Source organism: Hypomesus transpacificus, chromosome 7 (genome assembly GCF_021917145.1).
Source record: "Hypomesus transpacificus isolate Combined female chromosome 7, fHypTra1, whole genome shotgun sequence".
Lineage (NCBI taxonomy): Eukaryota > Metazoa > Chordata > Actinopteri > Osmeriformes > Osmeridae > Hypomesus > Hypomesus transpacificus.
The window spans coordinates 5,425,396-5,444,701 of record NC_061066.1 but is presented as its reverse complement, the minus strand read 5'-3'; the positions used below and the strand labels follow the sequence as shown (position 1 = coordinate 5,444,701).

Genomic DNA, 19,306 nt, shown 5'->3' with positions numbered 1-19,306 from the left:
TCATCTACCACTTGTCCGGGGATCGGGTCTCTAAGGGAGAGCCCGGACACCCTGCGGAGAAAGCTCATTTCGGCTGCTTGTATTCGCAATCTCGTTCTTTCGGTCACTACCCATAGTTCGTGACCATAGGTGAGGGTAGGAACGTAGATCGACTGGTAAATAGAGAGCTTCGCCTTTCGACTCAGCTCCTTCTTCACCACGACGGACCGATGCAGAGCCCGCATCACTGCGGACGCCGCACCGATCCGCCTGTCGACCTCGCGCTCCATTCTTCCCTCACTCGTGAACAAGACCCCGAGATACTTGAACTCCTCCGCTTGGTTCAGGATCTCCTCCCCGACCCGGAGATGGCACTCCACCCCGATTACCATGGCCTCAGATTTGGAGGTGCTGATTCGCATCCCAGCCGCTTCACATTCGGTTGGGAACCGCTCCAGTGAGAGCTGAAGGTCACGGCCCGATGAAGCCAACAGGACCACATCATCCGCAAAAATAAAACTATATTTTATTTTAATTCTATGTATATTTTGTTTGTATTCTATGCCACATAGTATTGCTAGTTTATGTATCCTTTGTATAGTTAGACCACGTATTTAAATGTAAGATTCCTGTATGTTTATTGTATGCACCTTCCTGCCAAAGCAAATTCCTTGTCTGTGCAAACTTTCATGGCGGATAAATCCCTTTCTGATTCTGATTCATTAATGGTAGAGTAAAAACAGTGGGAGAGATGGACTATAGCTGTGCAGATGGACAGATGCATGCAGGGATGAATAGAAGAAGACAAAGGGCATCAGGCTTCTCATTTGAAACAACACCGTTTGTTGCATCGGCCCTTCTCCTATCCTCTGTTTTCTCTCACACTCTCTCTCTATGTCTCTCTCTGCCCAGGCACCCTGCCCTACGATATAAAAATTGTGATTGCGGGGAACCACGAATTGACCTTTGACCAGGAGTTCATGGCTGACCTCATCAAGCAGGACTTCTACTACTTCCCTTCTGCCTCTAAGCTCAAACCGGAGAACTATGAGAACGTCCAGTCGCTGCTCACCAACTGCATCTACCTGCAGGATTCCGAGGTCACCGTTCGGGGTTTCCGTATCTACGGCTCTCCCTGGTGAGTGCTTCTGGTACTGCAGCCCGACAGCTCACCTCTTGCTCCATGCCTTTCTTTATTGCTCTATTTTATAACTCCATTTCTCTTCTTTCTTCCCCATTGAAACCGAGGCTGTGTGTATGAATCTGTTACATGAGTGTATGCATGTGTGTCAGAGAGTGTGAACTCTACTCCACTTCAAAGTGGTCTACTGGTGTGTGTGTTTTGGCTGAGGGGTCCTGGGATGATCAGTGGGTGTAGATATGGAGTGGTGTGTGTGTGGTCCCCTGTGTAGGGTAATTGGTTTGCTGTGATATTGGATCCCCTGAGTGATTGCCTGGGCTGCTATGGAGCAATGAAGAGATGTGCCTTGTATGCTGGTATAGGACAAGAAAGAAGGACAGGAGGGACAAGAAAGAGGGAGACAGGGAGGGAAGGACATGGAGGTAGAGAGAGGAACAGTGAGAGAGGAGGGAGGGTCAAAGGGAAGGGGATGGTGTTCATTGCCTTAATTCAGTAACGCCGGCTGGTGCTCTAGGGCTGCTATGGGAGGTAGATGAAATGGTGTGTGTGGTCATGCAAGCGCCCGAGGGTCTGTTCCTCCAGCACAGAGGGGCTCCAGCACAGAGGGGCTCCAGCTGGAGGCGCCGTGTGTTCCCCCCTCTGCATAGTCTGCTCTCTCCATCTCCCCCCCTCCCTCCATCAGTCTGTCTGTCCATTGCAACGATGCTCCACATGTCGCTGGCTCCAGCGTCAGAGGCAAGCGCCGAAATCTCCTCCCCGCTCTCTAATCTCCGGCAGAAACGGTGGGACGGCGGGTGCTCCAATCCCATCTCCATGGTAATGCCCGACTGGCCCGTTGCCTCAGGGCAGGGAGAGAGAGACACAGTGTCATCCTCTGCTGACGAGACACTATCCCATGCTCCAGCCCCCTCTTCACTTCTCCTAGTTTCTGTCGTTCTCTGCCCCTTTTCTTGTGTCCCCTCTCGTCATCTCTTCATTCATACTTTTTTGCTATGCATTTACCATGTCTCACTCACTCCCTCCCCATTTCATTTTCTCTCATTCCATGTCTCTCTCTCTATCAGATCCCTCCTTGTGTCCTCCTGTCAGCCAGAGCTGTCTCCGACTAGCTCTGTCTCCAACTCATTTCTCTCTTCCTCTATCCCCTCCATCTGTCTTCACCAACATTTCCCTGTCGTCCCGGAATCACTCACTTCTCCTCTTTGCCTCCACCCTTCTCTATCTCTCTCTTCACGGGGGTGTAGTGGCATGTTGCTCACATTATGGTTCTTTCCTGTCTGTCCTACGCTTCAGTCAGACATGCAGTCACAAACAAACACACACATAAACAGACTAGCCCCAACCACAACCCCCAAACATCCCTACCTCAACCCAAATTTGATCCTAGCATAGAATCCCCATCACTTGTAAAAGGTTTGTAATTTTTTTTATTCCAAAATTAAAAGGACAGCAGGGGAGGGCTGTTTGTGTTTGCGTGTTTTTTGTCTTTTTATGACGGTAATGCAAGTTTACAAGTAATTTGTCATGGGCGTATCGCACAGCCACCATGAGTCTCAGAGCAAAAGGAGCTAACAGGAGCGTGGGAGGCATGGGAATTAACCACAGTGGTCCTCTTTTCAGAAAGCTCAAAGCCCGAATAAGGCAGAGAATCCAACACACACAAAAAGGGGGAGCAAACAGTGAAAGATAGAGCATAACAATGTAAGTATAGGGGAAGGAGGACAGTATAGAAAGTAAGGAGTTAGGAGGATTGTGCTGTGGACCTATGTTCAGCTATCTGATAGGGCATAGGTGGCAGCCTTAATCACTGTGTGTGTGTGTCTGGGATGGGTGAGGTCCTGACTGTCATGTTTTATTTTACACCGGGGAACGTCCACTTCGCTTTTGCGCGTGTATTAAATTGTTCCTTTGTGTGTGTGTGTGTGTGTTTTTGTGTTGCTGTGCTCCTCTGTACAGGATGTGTGACTCTGATTTGAGTAATTAACATCAACAACAGTCAATTGAGTACAGTTAAACGATTGGGTGAAATTATTTTGTGAACTCAGTGTCTCTCTATGGCAATGGTACCATTCAGTGATTGTCTTATTCTTTTACCCAGTATACCTAACATTTCTAGTCCTCGAAGACACTGTTGAGATGCAGAACATTGTGTGTATTCTGATCCGTACACACCCCATCCTTACATTATTTATTTGACTTGTATCTTTCCGTAATTTTTTTCGATTCTTTTTAACTCAGCAAGAAAGGCCATGGTATGAGAGAAGTAAAAAGTAAGAGCGGGAGATTAAGGGACGTGGAAGGAGAGAGAGAAATGGTGAGGTTGGAATATGAGGGAAGATGAGAGGAGTAGTGGATAGGTCCATTGTGGAGGAGAGTCTGCTCTAATGGGTTAAATCCCTGTAAGCGGGTTAGTCCCTGTAAGCGTGAGGCATAATGATTGCCTCGGAGGACACTGGCAGGAGAGACAAGTGTCACACACATACATGACAAAATATAGGTTGTTAGTTGATTGTTGACTTAGGGCATGGTGTTTAGGGAAGTGTGTGTTTGTGTGTGCATGGCGTGCGCATGCGTAATAGACCGTTTTTTCATTTAGAAAATGAAAATACAAGAAATATCGTACTGCCCTCTGCTTCACATGGAATAATTATGAACAAAGATGCAAAAGACTCCTTAATTAGATTTTTTAATTATTGAAGATTCACTTCTTTTTCTGTAGTGGCCCAATTAAGAAACCTCATCAAAAACTAAAGAGATGGAGAGACCCTCTTCCGCCTCCTCTTCTTGACAAAAAGGGAGTACCTGCTTCTTGTATGATGACATCCTTTGTGATGAAAGGATGGATGGATGGATGGGTGGAGGGAGGGAGGGAGGCAAGGGGGATCTCTCTGTTTTTAATTAAAGGGGAGTTTTAATGGAGAGACAGAGGGATGGTTTGGGAGAGGACGAGAAAGAGACAGACTGTGCTAATGATCGTGAAGATATGATGAAGATAGTTTGACCTTCATCTTTCTCATACTCCCTTTGCTTTGGAGTGTGTCTTCAAATTCTGCTAGTTAGTCCTGATTGAGAGCAATACACCATGACTTAAATTAACAATTGAAGTAAATGAAATAAAGTTGGAAGATGGCGGGGGGGGGGGGCTACAGGAAGAGGGAAAGTTGGAAGAAAAATAAGGGTGAAGAATGAGAGAAGGGAAAATGAACGAGTGAGTGAAATAGAAAGCCTCAGTTCCTGAAGAAGAATATAAAAAGGGTTATTTTGCTCTTTTGTGGGAGCTAGCTACTGTGGAGTTATTGCTTACTTAACATCGGATTTGCTAAAAGACTCAGTAAGCCTTTGGGTCCTGTCCTCCTCCTCTCCCCTTCTCCCCTCTCCTTTCCTTTATTTCCACCCACCAATTTCCCCAGTCCCAGCCTACTCTCTGAGGATGACAAGGAAGTAGCCTGTGAACACATGAGCATTAATAAACGAGGAGTTGGAAAGGAAAAGAGGGGCGGCCTAGTTTAGCATTTGTCACTCTTCTTCGTCCGATCCCTTTCTTCTTTTGTCTTTACCCTCCATTTCATGGCTCCCTCTTTTCCTCCCTCTTTCTCTCTCATTCCTAAGTGCTGCCAGTCCCTGGCCCTGTAGGTGGGTAAACACCCAGTAATGGTGCAGCGATTAGAAGGGAGCGAGCGAGGTAGGAGAAAAAATGACTTTTACTGTGTCGTTTCCCTGGAGGGATTTCTCTTTAAATTACCTGAAAAATGGCCTCCAGAGGCATGACATTAAGTATGTGTGTGTGCAGTTTGGAGGGATGGCCTGCCTTTATCTGGGTAATGCTCCCTTTGCATTAAAACTGAATTAGACTGTCCATATGTCCTCTTATTTGCCCCCTTTTTCCATCTCTCTATTTCTCAGCCAAATCAGTCTACGAGTGGTAACAGTCACTGTTGACCTCATTTACACCACAGTGACTACTGGGTCATACTAGATTGGACAGGCTGTGATGCTCATCCAACAAGGAGCAGGAGTGACAGTTCTCTCTTCCCCTGTATCATAACACAGACACACACATTGTACTATGACAAGCAAGCCAACCACATACTTCCAATGGGGGTCGGTTTCTTCATCAAGTTATACACAGCACAACCCACCAGAAATTTGCAGATGTGTGCTGTTCTGGAGAAGTTTGTGTGTGCGGGTGTTTGTAGGTGTGTATGTGTGTTGGGTTGGGGAAGGAAGCAGAGGGGAGGGGAAGACTGGAGAACTGGTCTTCATCTTTTTTTCTTTCCCTTTCTTTCATCTGTCTCTCCCTCTCCGCTGGAGAACTTTGAAATAATTTGTGTCTCGTGGGTTTTTACACATTCTAATTTCCAACTAAATGGGACATCTGTTTGAGAAAAGGAAGATTTGCCATGGTTGCCAAGGCAACTATCACTTGGAAGGCGGGGAGAAAAAGAAGTCCAACAGCTTTTATGGACGGAATTAGACTTTCGTGGATGTAGTAATGCACATAATCCCTGCAAGACAAACAGAACCAAGACATGTGCTTTCCTTTATTTCTCTCTCTCTCCCTCTCTCTCTTCCCTTTTACTTAAGCTATCCTCCCTGATCTATTTCTTCCTTATATTCTTTCCCACTCTCTCTCCCTGCAGAATCATCAGAAATAAAGTCAGATGCATCACTGTGAGATCTGCCACCAATTAGATAGGAGAAGTTTCCTCTGCTGTTTGAGCCCCCCCACCTCACCAACTCATCCTCCGTGGTAATTGGTCATTATTCAGAACAGGAAAAGGGACAAATGTGTCTCCCCAGGGTCTGTAAGTGCTAGTTAAATTGGAATTCATTATGTGTGCGCTAACGGTGAGTGAAGCTAGCAGTGCTGCCTACCCCGCCATTAGAAAATGTCACCAGTTAGACACAACCAGGCAAAGAGGATGTTTGGGAAACACTTGTTGTCTGAGCCTAGTGAGGCCACATGGGAGATAATGGTGGTGTTGAGACACACACAGGAGACTCAGGGCAAGTCTACCGTACGTCAAGGTCACAGGTCATTCTCCTTCTCTCACCCCACTCCCACCTTTTGGAAAACACACAACTCGGTAGGCACCGCCATATGACACAGCTCTAACACACCTGCTCCATGGTGACACACACACACACAAACATAAACATACAAGGCTGTCGGCTTTCCTCCACCTGCTCTGACAAGGGAGGCTTAGGGGATGTCAAAACCTGGTGTGCCACACAAGCAAAAACACATACACACATCCATAGAGAGGCTCACTCACTCAACCTCCTCTGTTTGTTTTTCTGCCCATCTGCATGCCAGCCTACCTCCCTGCTGGCACTATGTCTGTATGTCTGTCTGCCAGTCTCTCTCATCTCTCCTTCTCTCTCACACCTCTCCCTCTTCTCCTACAAAAGAAAGGCATCTTCCTTTACATTCTGTTGTAGCAGCGTCGTCGCCACAATGTGCTCAACGTGCCTGAGGGAGAGAGAGCAAGCCCACTCTGGCGAGAGCTCATTATCGTTGGGTATGAAGTTGTCTGTCAAGACCCAGAAGATCTGTCACCCCCGCCACGCACACAACACCCGAGTCTCCCACTGAACATTCTGGGAGGGGTGTGTGGGGAGGGGGATAAGATGGCGGCGGGTTGAAGGGGGTGGGGTGTTGGGAGTTCTGTCAAGCATCAGTTCTCCTGGAGAATGCACCTCGGTGTTGTGGTGGTGTATCGATGCATCATGGAGCACTGGTGCACCGTGAGATGTAAAAAATATCTAAGGTCCTAATCAGGCCTCGAAATTGACTTTTTTTTCTTAGTAGCGCTGGTAATCCCAACTTTCCAAAGTTAGGAGCACCAGCAACATTTTTAGGAGCACCCACCCAAAATGTTCATATTGTCTTTTCAGCTCTTCATATTTAGTGCGCAAGTTAGCTCCCTGTAACATGACAATGGAGTGCAGTGACAAAGAGTGATTGACCGCTATTTTTAACTAAAATCTAAAATCTGCTTAATTGGTTATGTAACGTTAACAGTATACCGGTCACTGTATCAGCTCACAGCAGGCACATCCTGTGCAGCAACAAAACTTGATAACGGAGCAACATATCTGGTTAAGAAAGAGAGAGAAATAGAAAAAGAGAATGACGGAGGAGAGCGGGACAAGAGGCATTCGTCTATTTGTCTGTCACAAACCTTCCATGCCAGAGTCCCTCTCTTCATTTTTTCTGTTATTCCGCTATTCCTCTCCTGTGTTTTTGTCTCTGTCTCTGAAGTCAGTCTCTCACATTTCTTTCTTAGTCTTTGTATTTCTATATCTCTTTTCTTCCCCCTCCTTTCCGAGGCACAAAACTCTGCTTGTGTTTCATTCAAGATAGAAAACAACAGACTTCAGGGACACTGAGACCTGCCAGGTGTGTATGTGTGTGATTAACACAGGGCGTATGGCATGATGTATTTCAGTAAACAAGCAAAACAAACTGTCCTGGGAAGGGAATGTGTGAAGGAGCGAGGGATGAGGATATCGAGAGAGGGGAAGGACAGGTGGATCAGAGTGAGAAGAATGACACACGCAGGTGGTTGCGTGTGCGCATGTATGAGTGTGGATCTATGTGCATGTTTGTGTGCATTGACATAGTTTAGGGGCAGGTGCTAGGTCGGTTTGACGAGAGACTGCAGATTACATTCAGATATATTCAACTGTAAAATATGTGCAGGGGAATAAATGCAACATTTGAGTGTGGTTTTGGAATGTGTGCGTGTTTCAGTCAACATGACTACGTGTCGGGTGTGAGTCTGTGAATACCAAAGGAGCACAGCTGTGGGGAGACTGTCTGCTACTGAGAAGAGGAACTTGTGTTTCTTTTGACTCTACCCAAGGAGCACCCTCTGTACCCTCTCCCCCTGTGTGTTAATGTTCTGGTTCCTCTCACTGTTTTAGTGATGAGTTTTGCTGTGTGTGTTTTGTGTGCTTGTGCGCATGTTTGTGTGTGTATCGGATGGGCAGATGTCCTTGCACTCTGTCACACAGATGGGCCTTGCCTTGTCAAGCGCTTGCAAGATGGCTGGACACAACCAACGTGTGTGTGCAAGATAGAGCACTGTGTGTATAAGCCTGGGGCAGGCTCCGGCTGGTACAACCCAGTGAGTGTGTAGTGTGGATCATAGCACTCTGCTAGTCAGTCACCTAATCCCACACCCACCCAGTGCTTTGAAGATCCCCCACTGTGCTCACCACTCGCCTGCAATTAAACCATTACAGAGCCATACTAACACACACACACTATGTCTCTCTCTCTCACACACACACACAAAGGCAGCAGAAGAGGTGGGAGGAGAGTGGCAATGTTGCCTGATTTCCCAGAGGTTAACAAAGTGCTGCCCAAATGGGTTCAATGGTGCATGGTTTGTGTGCCTGAGTATGTCTGCTTCCCTGTGTGTCTGTCTTAATGTCTGTGTGTGAGTGTGTATGCCAATGTTCCTCGATCCCCTTCTCCACCTGCTGGGTGTTACATAAGTCACGCTGTGGGCCAACATGGCGTCAATCTGCCTCTCTGCATAGAAAGGTGGAGAGACAGAGAGACACAGAGCGGTGAGGGTGACAGAGAGACACAAAGAGGTGGGGGTGACAGAAAAACACAGAGAGGTGGAGGTGACAGAGAAACAGAGAGGTGGGGGTGACAGAGAGACACAGAGAGGTGGGGGTGACAGTAAAAGACACAGAGAGGTGGGGGTGACAGTGAAAGACAGAGAGGTGGGAGTGACAGAGAAACACAGAGAGGTGGGGGTGACAGATAAACACAGAGAGGTGGAGGTGACAGTGACAAATACAGAGAGGTGGGAGTGACAGAGATGTGAATTAATGGGAAATCAAAGGAAAGACAGATGAAGGTGGTGTACACACATGTACATAAATACACACATGCTGACAGTGAGAGGGCTGCTGGAGGCTGGGCTCTGTCACAACTCTAATCCTCGGAGTTGGATATACTCTGCCTTCCAGCTTCTCTCTCCCTGCTATCTCCCCCATCCCTCTTCACTTCTCTCTCTCTTCTTCCTTCCTTACAATCTCTCTCTCCCTCTCTTTCCCCTCTCTTGTTTTCTTTACCTTCCTCTCTCTATCCTCTCTCTCTTTCTTTTCCCTGTCCTTCATCTCTCTGTTCCCCCTTGCTTCCCCCACCCACTCAGATGTCCTGCTGTGAGGATCAGTCTTGCTGGGCTGACTGGCTTGTGTGTGTGTGGTAGTCTGACATCAAAGTCCACACATGGATCATTGTGTGCGGCAGGGAAAATAGAATGGCAGGGTGCGGAGAAAAGTGTGAAGTCAGAATTAATCCTAGAAAACAGAGAGCAACGTATTTTTCTGTAACATACAAAACACAGCACTCTTTTTCTCGCCCACTTTAAGTGGGCAGACCAAGTTAATCACTGATATGCTCGTTCTGTACCACCGCTGTGCGTGTGCGTAAATGTCAGTGTCCATTACAGTTTTTTTCAAATGCTTACACACAAATTCCTTACTTCTCACACCATTTCTGAAACCTAACACTCAAACACCAGAACCACTAGCCTGGCTGCCAGCCCAACTTCTCCCCGCCCACAAAAGAATTTGGTCGGGAAGTTGGGTCTGGAGGGTCTCGTATTGGGGACAACTACAGAAAACCAGAATCGGGACGCACCAATGAAATTGCCTGGGCGGGCTTTATACGATGATGGACAGATGATCAACAGTAACGTAACCAACAACGTCACGAAAGAGCGCTTGGGTTGAATTAGTTTTCAACAAACAACATATTACGTTGCTCTGATTGGTTGTAGGTCTATCCAATTGAGCGAAGAGGCATTTGTTTTACAAGTTCGGTTGAAACACGCCCCATAGTCACAGCCCAACGGAGAGTTTTCAGACTCATATTCTGACTAGAATTATGAGTATGACAATGTCAGGCTACAGAACCACACCTCAAATCTGCAAAACCATACGCACATTTTTGGCCTTTGACTCAGTTTTCAATTTCATAAAACACTTTTTGCAAAACAAAACACAATTCTCCACGTAACACAAAATTCTAACAGGAAGCATCTTGATTTCCTTTTACAAACACAACCAATCAACCAATCAAAATGCCACACTAATTCATCAGTGCCTCACACTAACCTCTCACATGTGTAAACACTCATTGCTTTACTCAACACCAACCAATCATGGCTTTAGAATAGGCTTATAAATAGCCTAATTTGAGTCAATTGTGGTGTTTACAAATGTTTGCTTTTGAGATGTGTTTGTGATATTTTGAATGCAGTGCTTCATTTTGCAAGAGAAGCAAGGCATTTAGCATTTTGTGTGTGCAGTTCTTGGATTTGTGTGTTAAGTTTTGAAAAAAAGAGGACAAGTAAAAAAAATGTGTGTAAGCATTTGAAAAAATCAAAGTTATAATATAACTGTCACATTTCCATTTTAAAATCGAATTGTGTGGCTGTAGAAACGGAATTAGACATTTTGCAGAGTCTATACAGTAGGGTGGCTCATATGCATCACAACTCCTTTGAAAGCTGTCTTCCAAAATTCCAGAAACAGAAGGCCCAAGGTTGACCTGTTTCAGCTGGCCTTGGGGGCCAATGATGGAGAAAGGAGTGCAAAGTGCAAAACTCCCTCGCCCCTTTTACAGTTTTTCACAATAACACACATTTTTCAAAACAATAACGGCTTTCTCTAAACTGCACACACAAAACTGAAAACCTCACACACAAAATGCTAAACCTGACACTCCCTTTGCAAGATGACTCTTTGCCATCAAAGCATCTTACCTGTTCACAAAATTGAAGTTGTGTTCTCATTTGGTACACACAGCCATATTTTCAAATGACACACCTACCATTCATAACAGTACACACAACTAAGGATTTGCTGCACACTACCAAGCATTCATAGCACACTGTAGTGCCAACTTGAAAACACAATTATAGAAATGGATGACATATGATTGACAATGACTCTGGAGAGTGAGCCATTTGAGCATGAGCCTCCCTTATGCTCAAACCATGGTTGAGCACATGGTCTACCACAGTGGCCCGAATCTCATTAGAGATGATCGTTCTCCTTCTTTCTCCTCCTTCTTCCTCTTCCTTGTCCTCCTCCGATTTTTTTTAATCTTATACGATTTTCAAACTGCGAGAGACCACAAACATGAGGACAAAAAATCCCAGATTTAGCCGATTTGCTCCTACAGTGTGTGGTCACTCTGGAAACACACCTCACACCAAGGGAAATTCTGATAAAATAATCTGCGGAACCATCAAGATAATCGGGACATTACCTAGGATTGTCGCAAGGGCCGAAATCGGCCCGATTATCCTGTGGTGTGTCCCCAGCATTACCCCTCTCCTTCTTTATTCTCCATTGTTCTCCATTGTTCACCAAACAAAACAGAGGCCCAAGGACCTTTTTATGCTGCAGTCCTGATTGCAAATTGCTCACCAGACCTGAGTGTGAGATTTGAATAGTTGTGTGTTGTAGGTTGAGACTTTGAGATTTCACTTGAGAAGTGTGTGCAACAACTGAACATTATGTGTCGTGTTTTGACAACAAGGTGATGTGTAATTGACATCAGTGTGTAATCGAGGAAAGTCAGAGTCTAATGCAGATAAGGGAGTGTGAAGTAGTGCCAAATTGGGTCGAGCAATTGGTACATGAAGTGAAGGTTGTGCAAAATTTTTGCTTTTTGTGTGTTAACAACTGTGAAAAACTGTAACAAGGTTATAGTGGCAAGAGGTAGTGATGAGGAGGGGGAAGGAGGAGTAGCTGGGCACATGCACACTGGTCCATTCAGAGCACAAACTGATTGGTGCTCCTTTACCTATGTTTTTCTTAAGGTTGTTAGACAAGATTTGTTTTTTTAATCAACTGTGAGTGAAACTTGTCTGTGCAGCATTCACTTTGGCATGAGCTTTCAGTGGACCACAAGCTCACACACATTCATACACTTTCTATCTCTCTCTGTTTCTCTCAGTACTAAACTAGAGATCAGAGTGCCTTAATTTAGAAATACTCGCAGACCACTTTTTTATCCACACTGTGGGTTCACCCTTTCTTTTTTTCCATATCCCAATTCCTCTTTTCCTTTGTTTCAAGTTAACTCAAATACACACTTTCTCACCCAGTTAGTGTCACAAAATCACTGTGTGTGTGTGTGTACAGTCGCGGCTAAAAGTATTGGCAGTGACAAATTTTGTGTTTTGCGAAGTTTCATGGTTCAGTATTTGTGGATACATTTTTCACGTGTTCTCTATGGAATACTAATATTGAAAACAAAACAGTAGCACACATTTCATCGTTTTCAAAAGCTTTTATTGTAAAAAACATTAAACATATGCAAATAATCTTTTACATTAATCAATCTGCTCTTAAAATCTAATCAGAATGATAGTGATTTCACCTAATTAGAACTAGTTCGCACTTTCCCATGTGCTGATGATATGACTTTGTGAAATGATGTTAGAAGTAATTTTATGCCAGGGCCCAAAAACGGTGAAATGTGGGTTTTTGTGATACATTTATTTTTTGGGGGGGGGCAATTTAAAATCCATCTGATCACTCTGCACAAAAATTGAGTAAAAATGTGAATCAACACCACTGAATCAGCAAATTTTGTTGAACACAAAATGTATGTCACTGCCAATACTTTTGGCCTCGAATGTATATATTTATTTTACATAAACTTAAATGTAAATAAAATAGAATAAAATATAAGTTTTATAAATTAAGTTTTATATTTAATTAAAAAAAATACAGATATATATTTATAATTTTTCATATGTTTTTGCTATGCATGCGGATCCGCCCAGGGATTGAGTGGTGTAATACGTAAGGGATAATGGCCGACGAGGTGTGATAACGGACACCTACTGCGTCATGCAGCAAAACTGTCTTTTTAACGTTCTAAATTATTCCGCTGGCAACATAGTATATGAGCCTGTACAAAGTGTCTGAAATAAGTAACCATAACAACAGTGACGGGGTCAAAGCCTACATTTACGACTTTGAAAGACTTTAACAAGAAGCTAACTTGTAATTTACAACAATGAGTGACTTCAATATTTATTTTAACCTATTTGAAAATGTTACCTTTCTGAATGTACTGTGTCGGTGTCACCGGAGCCAAATAAAAAGAGAGTTGCGACACGCTTTGATCTCACCGACACTTGAACTTGATCACGTGGTTCATGTAGCTCGCTGTAGTTCCAAAAAAAACCACTGCTGTCAACCGGTTTGAATGGTTTTCAATGAAGCTGGCCAACGGAAGTCGCTTTCTCAGGCAAATGACTCGTATCTACAAAAGGCAGTTTTCCCTGAAGTGTTTGGTGTAGAATGGAGTGAAATACAACATTGTGAAAACTTACTGCCAGTGAAACATGGGAAAAAAGCTAGAGCTTTATTGTCACGTGGTTCCGGTAGCTCGCTGTAGTAAAAAAAAAAACACTGCTGTCAACCTGTTTGAATGGTTTTCGGCGGGACAGACAGCAGCACCATCTCGATTAACAGATATTTTTGGCATATTAACACAAAATGGCAATTGGTTACTGGTGTGTTGTATCATGTCTGATACTTTATAAAAGGGAGTCAGGTGGCTGAGCGGTTAGGGAATCGGGCTAGTAATCTGAAGGTCGCCAATTCTATTCCCGGCCGAGCCTAATGACGTTGTGTCCTTGGGCAAGGTACTTCACCCTACTTGCCTCGGGGAATGTCCCTGTACTTACTGTAAGTCGCTCTGGATAAGAGCGTCTGCTAAATAACTAAATGTAAATGTTTATTAACATTTATGTATTACGTTAACTTATAATACATAACGCAATATTGTGAAGCAGAGCTGGAAAAGGCTATGCTAGCTACCATACTGTACCAATGGTACCATACTGTACATAACAAACAGTAGCCTAATGAGTACTATATTGTTCCACTCAACGTTTAACCTTCGACTTCAACATCTCCCTGGAGACAAGCCATGGGCCAGCCTGTCTCAAGTCCTCCACCATCATCCTGCGTCCTTTCTCCTCTGCTCTTCTCCCTGTACACCAACAGCTGCACCTCCAGTCATCCGTCTGTCAAACTCCTGAAGTTTGCGGACGACACCACCCTCATTGGGCTCATCTCTGGTGGAGAAAAGTCTGATTATAGGTGGGAAGCGGACAACCTGGTGACCTGGTGCAGCCAGAACAACCTGGAGCTCAATGCTCTCAAGACAGTGGAGATGGTTGTGGACTTCAGGAAAAACACAGCCCCACTCACCCCCATCACCCTGTGTGACCCCCCAGTCAACACTGTGGAGTCCTTTCGCTTCCTGGGCACTATCCTCTCCCAGGACCTCAAGTGGGAACTGAACATCAGCTCCCTCACCAGGAAAGCACAACAGAGGATGTACTTCCTGCGGCAGCTGAAGAAATTCAACCTGCCAAAGACAATGATGGTGCACTTCTACACAGCCATCATTGAGTCCATCCTCACCTACTCCATCACCATCTGGTATGCTGCTGCCACTGCCAAGGACAAGAGCAGGCTGCAGCGTATCATCCGCGCTGCGGAGAAGGTGATTGGCTGCAATCTGCCTTCCCTCGAGGACCTGCACACCTCGAGGACCCTGAGGCGAGCGAAGAAGATTGTGGCGGACTCCTCCCACCCTGTTTCAGTCACTCCCCTCTGGCAGAAGGCTGCGGTCCATCAGGACCAAAACCTCACGCCACACAAACAGTTTCATCCCTTCCGCTGTTGGCCTCCTCAACAAGGCCAAGAGTTCACTCTGACTTTAATGACTTCATGTCTAAAACTATTTGCATTTTGCACTACATTCAATTCCTGTAATATTTGTATGCCAAAGCAAATTCCTTGTCTGTGCAAACTTTCATGGCTAAAAAATTCAATTTTTTCTCCCATTGGGAGTTTTTCTGGGAGTTTTTCCTTGTCTTCCTTGAGGGTTTAGGTTGGTTGAGGGGCAGTTCTATGGGCGTATGTGAAGCCCTCTGTGACATGCTTGCGTGTAAAAAGGGCTATACAAATAAATTTGATTTGATTTTGATTAATAAATCCCTTTCTGATAAATCCCTTTCGGACTGTTGAAGTAAATGGGACTTGTTAAACGTTTTTTTATTCATCAGCCCACTTATAATTTACCACATTAACAACACTTATATTTGTAGTTCTTGATGCAAGTTGAATCGAACCATTATCGCCAGCAACTGTTCAATACAAAAAAATAGAACAGAATATACAAGACAACCAACTGCATTCAATAAAAAAAATATTGTACAATATGTACAGTGTTCTTCCACTCCTTTTGTTTGTAGTGAGCAAGTGATCTAAATGTCTTCTTTATTTTGTAAGTATACTTAGTATAAAAAGTATACTATTATCATGTTACTTAAAGTTCGCTCTGGATAAGAGCGTCTGCTAAATGGCTAAACGTAAAGTATACTAGAAGTGTACTTATTTATATACTTTTTTTGTACTAAGTAAACTGAATTGGCCCACTTTATAGGTCATTTAGTACACTTTAAAGTACACTTATAGTGTATTTCAAGGTTTACTTTTGAATACTTCAAAGTAGCCTGTGTAGTGCACTTTCAGTTCATCAAGTATACTTCCTAAAGTACTTAAAAGTATATTTTAGAATACTGTAAAGTAACCTGTGTAGTGCACTTTCAGTTCATCAAGTATACTTCCTAAAGTACTTAAAAGTATACCTTGGAATACTTACAAGTGCACTTTCATTTAATGTAAGTACTTCACGAAGTAAATTCAAAATTTAATTTGACTATTACATTTACATTTAGTCATTTTTTATTATTTATTTTTATATTTTATTATTTTATTATTATATTACTTACTAATATATTAAAATGTTTAGGGGGGCCTAAGATCTTAAATCACGTGGTGAAAACGGGGCCCTCGCATCATTTCACTACGGCTTTTTAACTGAAAGAAGCTATGTTCGGAGCATGGTTGGAAGAATCCAGCTGTTCTTATTAAATGTAACAGTCATTTAACTCATGGTTACAATGGTAAACCTGCAAAACAATGACAATTACCACGCAACAAAACACTACATTCTAAGCAGACACATTTAAAAAACGAAATTCATGAAGTTACATTTGTATTTCGAGCAAACGGCAAACTTATCAGCACATTTTTACTCTATTTACCGCCTTGCATCATGGGAATTGACTAGCCAATGAGCAACACTATCTTCATTAATTCACGTAGTTATTTCGTTCTTCAGTCAGTTTGACAGCACAACCTTCAAATGCCTAATGCAACCCTTCTGTCTGCTTGTTTCTCAAGTAGCTTTTTCGTTTTTTTCCTTTAATACTCCAATTGATAATTATTAGTATAAGATTATAGGGCTTCAGAATGTTTTGGCAGTAATCAAGGTTACAGCTTCAATACCAAACAAGATTCAATGTGCAATGCATAATAGATTTTCATAGACATGAAGGATAAGATGGATCAAAAAAATGTAACCTGTACATGTACTTAAAAATTATTTGGACTGTTTTTGCTGTATAATAATGAAAAAGTATATCCTTCTCCAGAAGAAATGTATACCCTTTTCTGTTTCTAAACAAACTTCTTAAAAGTATATCAAAAGTGAACTATTTTTAAAGCATACTTAAAAGCACATCAAAGGTGAACTATTTTCTAAGCATACTTAAAAGTATATCAAAAGTGAACTATTGTCTAGGATCCTTCTTAAAAGTATATCAAAGGGAACTATTTTCTAAGCATACTTCTTAAAAGTATATCAAAAGTGAACTAAAAGTGTACCAACCAGATTTTAGTATACATTTATTCATTATTTTATCATTTTAGCAGACGCTCTTATCCAGAGCGATACTATAACCATATTTATAGTATTAATATACTTCTTTTTTGTAAGGGAAGAGTAGTGTCATGACTCTGAATTGTTAGCACTAATGTTTCCTCTTTCCTTCCAACCAAAACGATCAAGTTCATGATAATGACAGAGTTACGTGGACTAGTTGTTTGGCTATCGATGTTTAAGTTTAACACGCAATTTATTATTTTGCATACGTAGCTTATGCTACATGCTTCGATACCCAAATACATTTCCTGGTGCACGTAACTCTGTCAGGCTATTGCATTTTGTACTTCTGTCGATCAATTTCTTATTTCTTGTTAGTTAGCCTACTGCATCCAATCAGCGCTAAAGGGTAGTACCTACCCTTTCCGTTCAGAGTTAATGTAATGTGTTTTTGAGTTAATGTAATGTCGTTTTCCATTTGTTATATATATTTGCATTATAGATTTTCCCTGACATGAATAATTAGAATATACAAGATGGATCAAAGAAATTTAACCTGTAACGTACTTTAAAAGTATTTTGACTGTTTTTGCTGTATTATAATACAACAATGTACATCCTACTCCAAAATAAATTTTCTGTTTCTAAGCGTACTTCTTAAAAGTAAGAGAATTATTTTCAAAGCATACTTAAAAGTATATCAAAAGTGAACTATTTTCTAAGCATACTTAAAAGTATATCAAAAGTGAACAATTTTTTAAGTATACTTCTTAAAAGTATATCAAAATTGAACTATTTTCCAAGCATACTTCTTAAAAGTATATCAAAAGTGAACTAAGAGTGTACTAACCATATTTTAGTATACTTATAGTATACTTTAATAAACTTCTTTTTTGTAAGGGTAGGTCGGACACGTGAGCTAGCTAGCAATTATTTGGCTAACACGTCAATACAGCTAACAGCCACGGCATGGTCAATTAATTGTTAATTCCATAAATGAACAACATGCATTACCAAACACCTCATATTCAAACATCCAAACCGCAGGCATCACACTGAAAATATAATTTTGACAATTTGAGCTTACATTTACCTCGCTTTCTTACCTTGGACTTTAGGTGCCTGAGGACGGTTGGTTTGGCTTTGCAAATCCCACGTTGCATTCAATAGGGTTGCATTGTTCAACGTGTCTTCTTAATGTTGAGCAGCGCATTAGGTGGATTGCGCCATCTGCCGCTTCGGAGCGTCGATAATTATACTGTTCGACCCATTTTGCAGGATCATTACAGTTTTAAACCCCTTCAGAACGAAGCTACACCCCTCCGCTTCGTGTCGGGGTGCTGTTTGCCCTGCCGGGGCTCCAGATAATGACCGGCGTTCTATACATTATCCCTTACATATCAGATGGCCTATTAATATAATAATGCCAATTGTGTTTTAAAATTCACAGTGTGAGTGATTGATATCGCATTCATGGGAAACTTTTCGTTTCGGATGTTTCATAACAACTCTTTAGACTTCTGTCCTGACATGATGGAATTCTATTTAAATAGAATTCTGCTGAAATGGCCCATAATCCATCACCCTTTCTCCTTGACTTGCTAAATCTGCAAACCAAAGGGGTGACCAAATGTTAAAACAGTATATGTATCCTTTGTCTCATGACTGAACAACACACGTAAACCAAATGAAGTGTATGTCTGTGTGTAGGTGCTGGCGTACATTTGATTTACCACCCGTATCTCATGAGTCATGCCCTGTATTTCTTTCTATTACCCTTTAAGTCTTGGACAATAACAGACCAAACAGATACATAGACCCCCCCCCCCCCTCTCTCTCTCTCTCTCTCTCTCTCTCTCTCTCTGTCTCTCTCTCTCTCTCTCTCTCACACACACAGACACACAAAGACAGGAAATTATTCAAAGAGCCTCCATCTGAAATTCCACGGAGCTGTAAAGTGTGGAATGACGATAAAGTTGGCGTTTCAAGCAACTGCGCACAGCAAATGAAAAAAAGCCGGCGGCTCGTGGACTTGCCGTGGCGTGCGCAGGTCTGCGGGTGCATGTGGCAAGGCTCGTGGCAGCGCAAGGGGAAGATGGATCTCAGTACAGATTGTTAGTGACATGTTAATTTCTCAACCGTCAGTCAGACCAGAGGCGTTCCCATCAAGGGGAAGTAAGGAACACAGGCCGCAGCCGTTAAGTCCCTCTCTCCTTCATCTCTTCTCCCCCCCCTTGTAGCACTGTGAAGCTGCCTGCATGATCAAGACCAGGTTCACTTTTTAACGCTTCTTTACTTAAGCTCTCCTCCTTGTGCGTCTCTAAAGCTCTGTTTGATTACATCTTGCCACCTTGCGCTAAACAACTGCAGTTTGGGAACCTCAAAAC

General features: G+C 43.0%; 1 protein-coding gene across 1 annotated transcript in view; it reads left to right on the top strand.

Moving 5' to 3' along the window:
* The window catches only part of mpped1 (metallophosphoesterase domain containing 1), a 44,945-nt gene that overhangs the window by 19,773 nt on the left and 5,866 nt on the right, over positions 1-19,306 (top strand). The window contains exon 4 of the mRNA XM_047022906.1: positions 892-1,117. Within this exon, the coding sequence (XP_046878862.1) occupies positions 892-1,117 (226 nt within the window). The remainder of the gene's footprint in view (positions 1-891; positions 1,118-19,306) is intronic.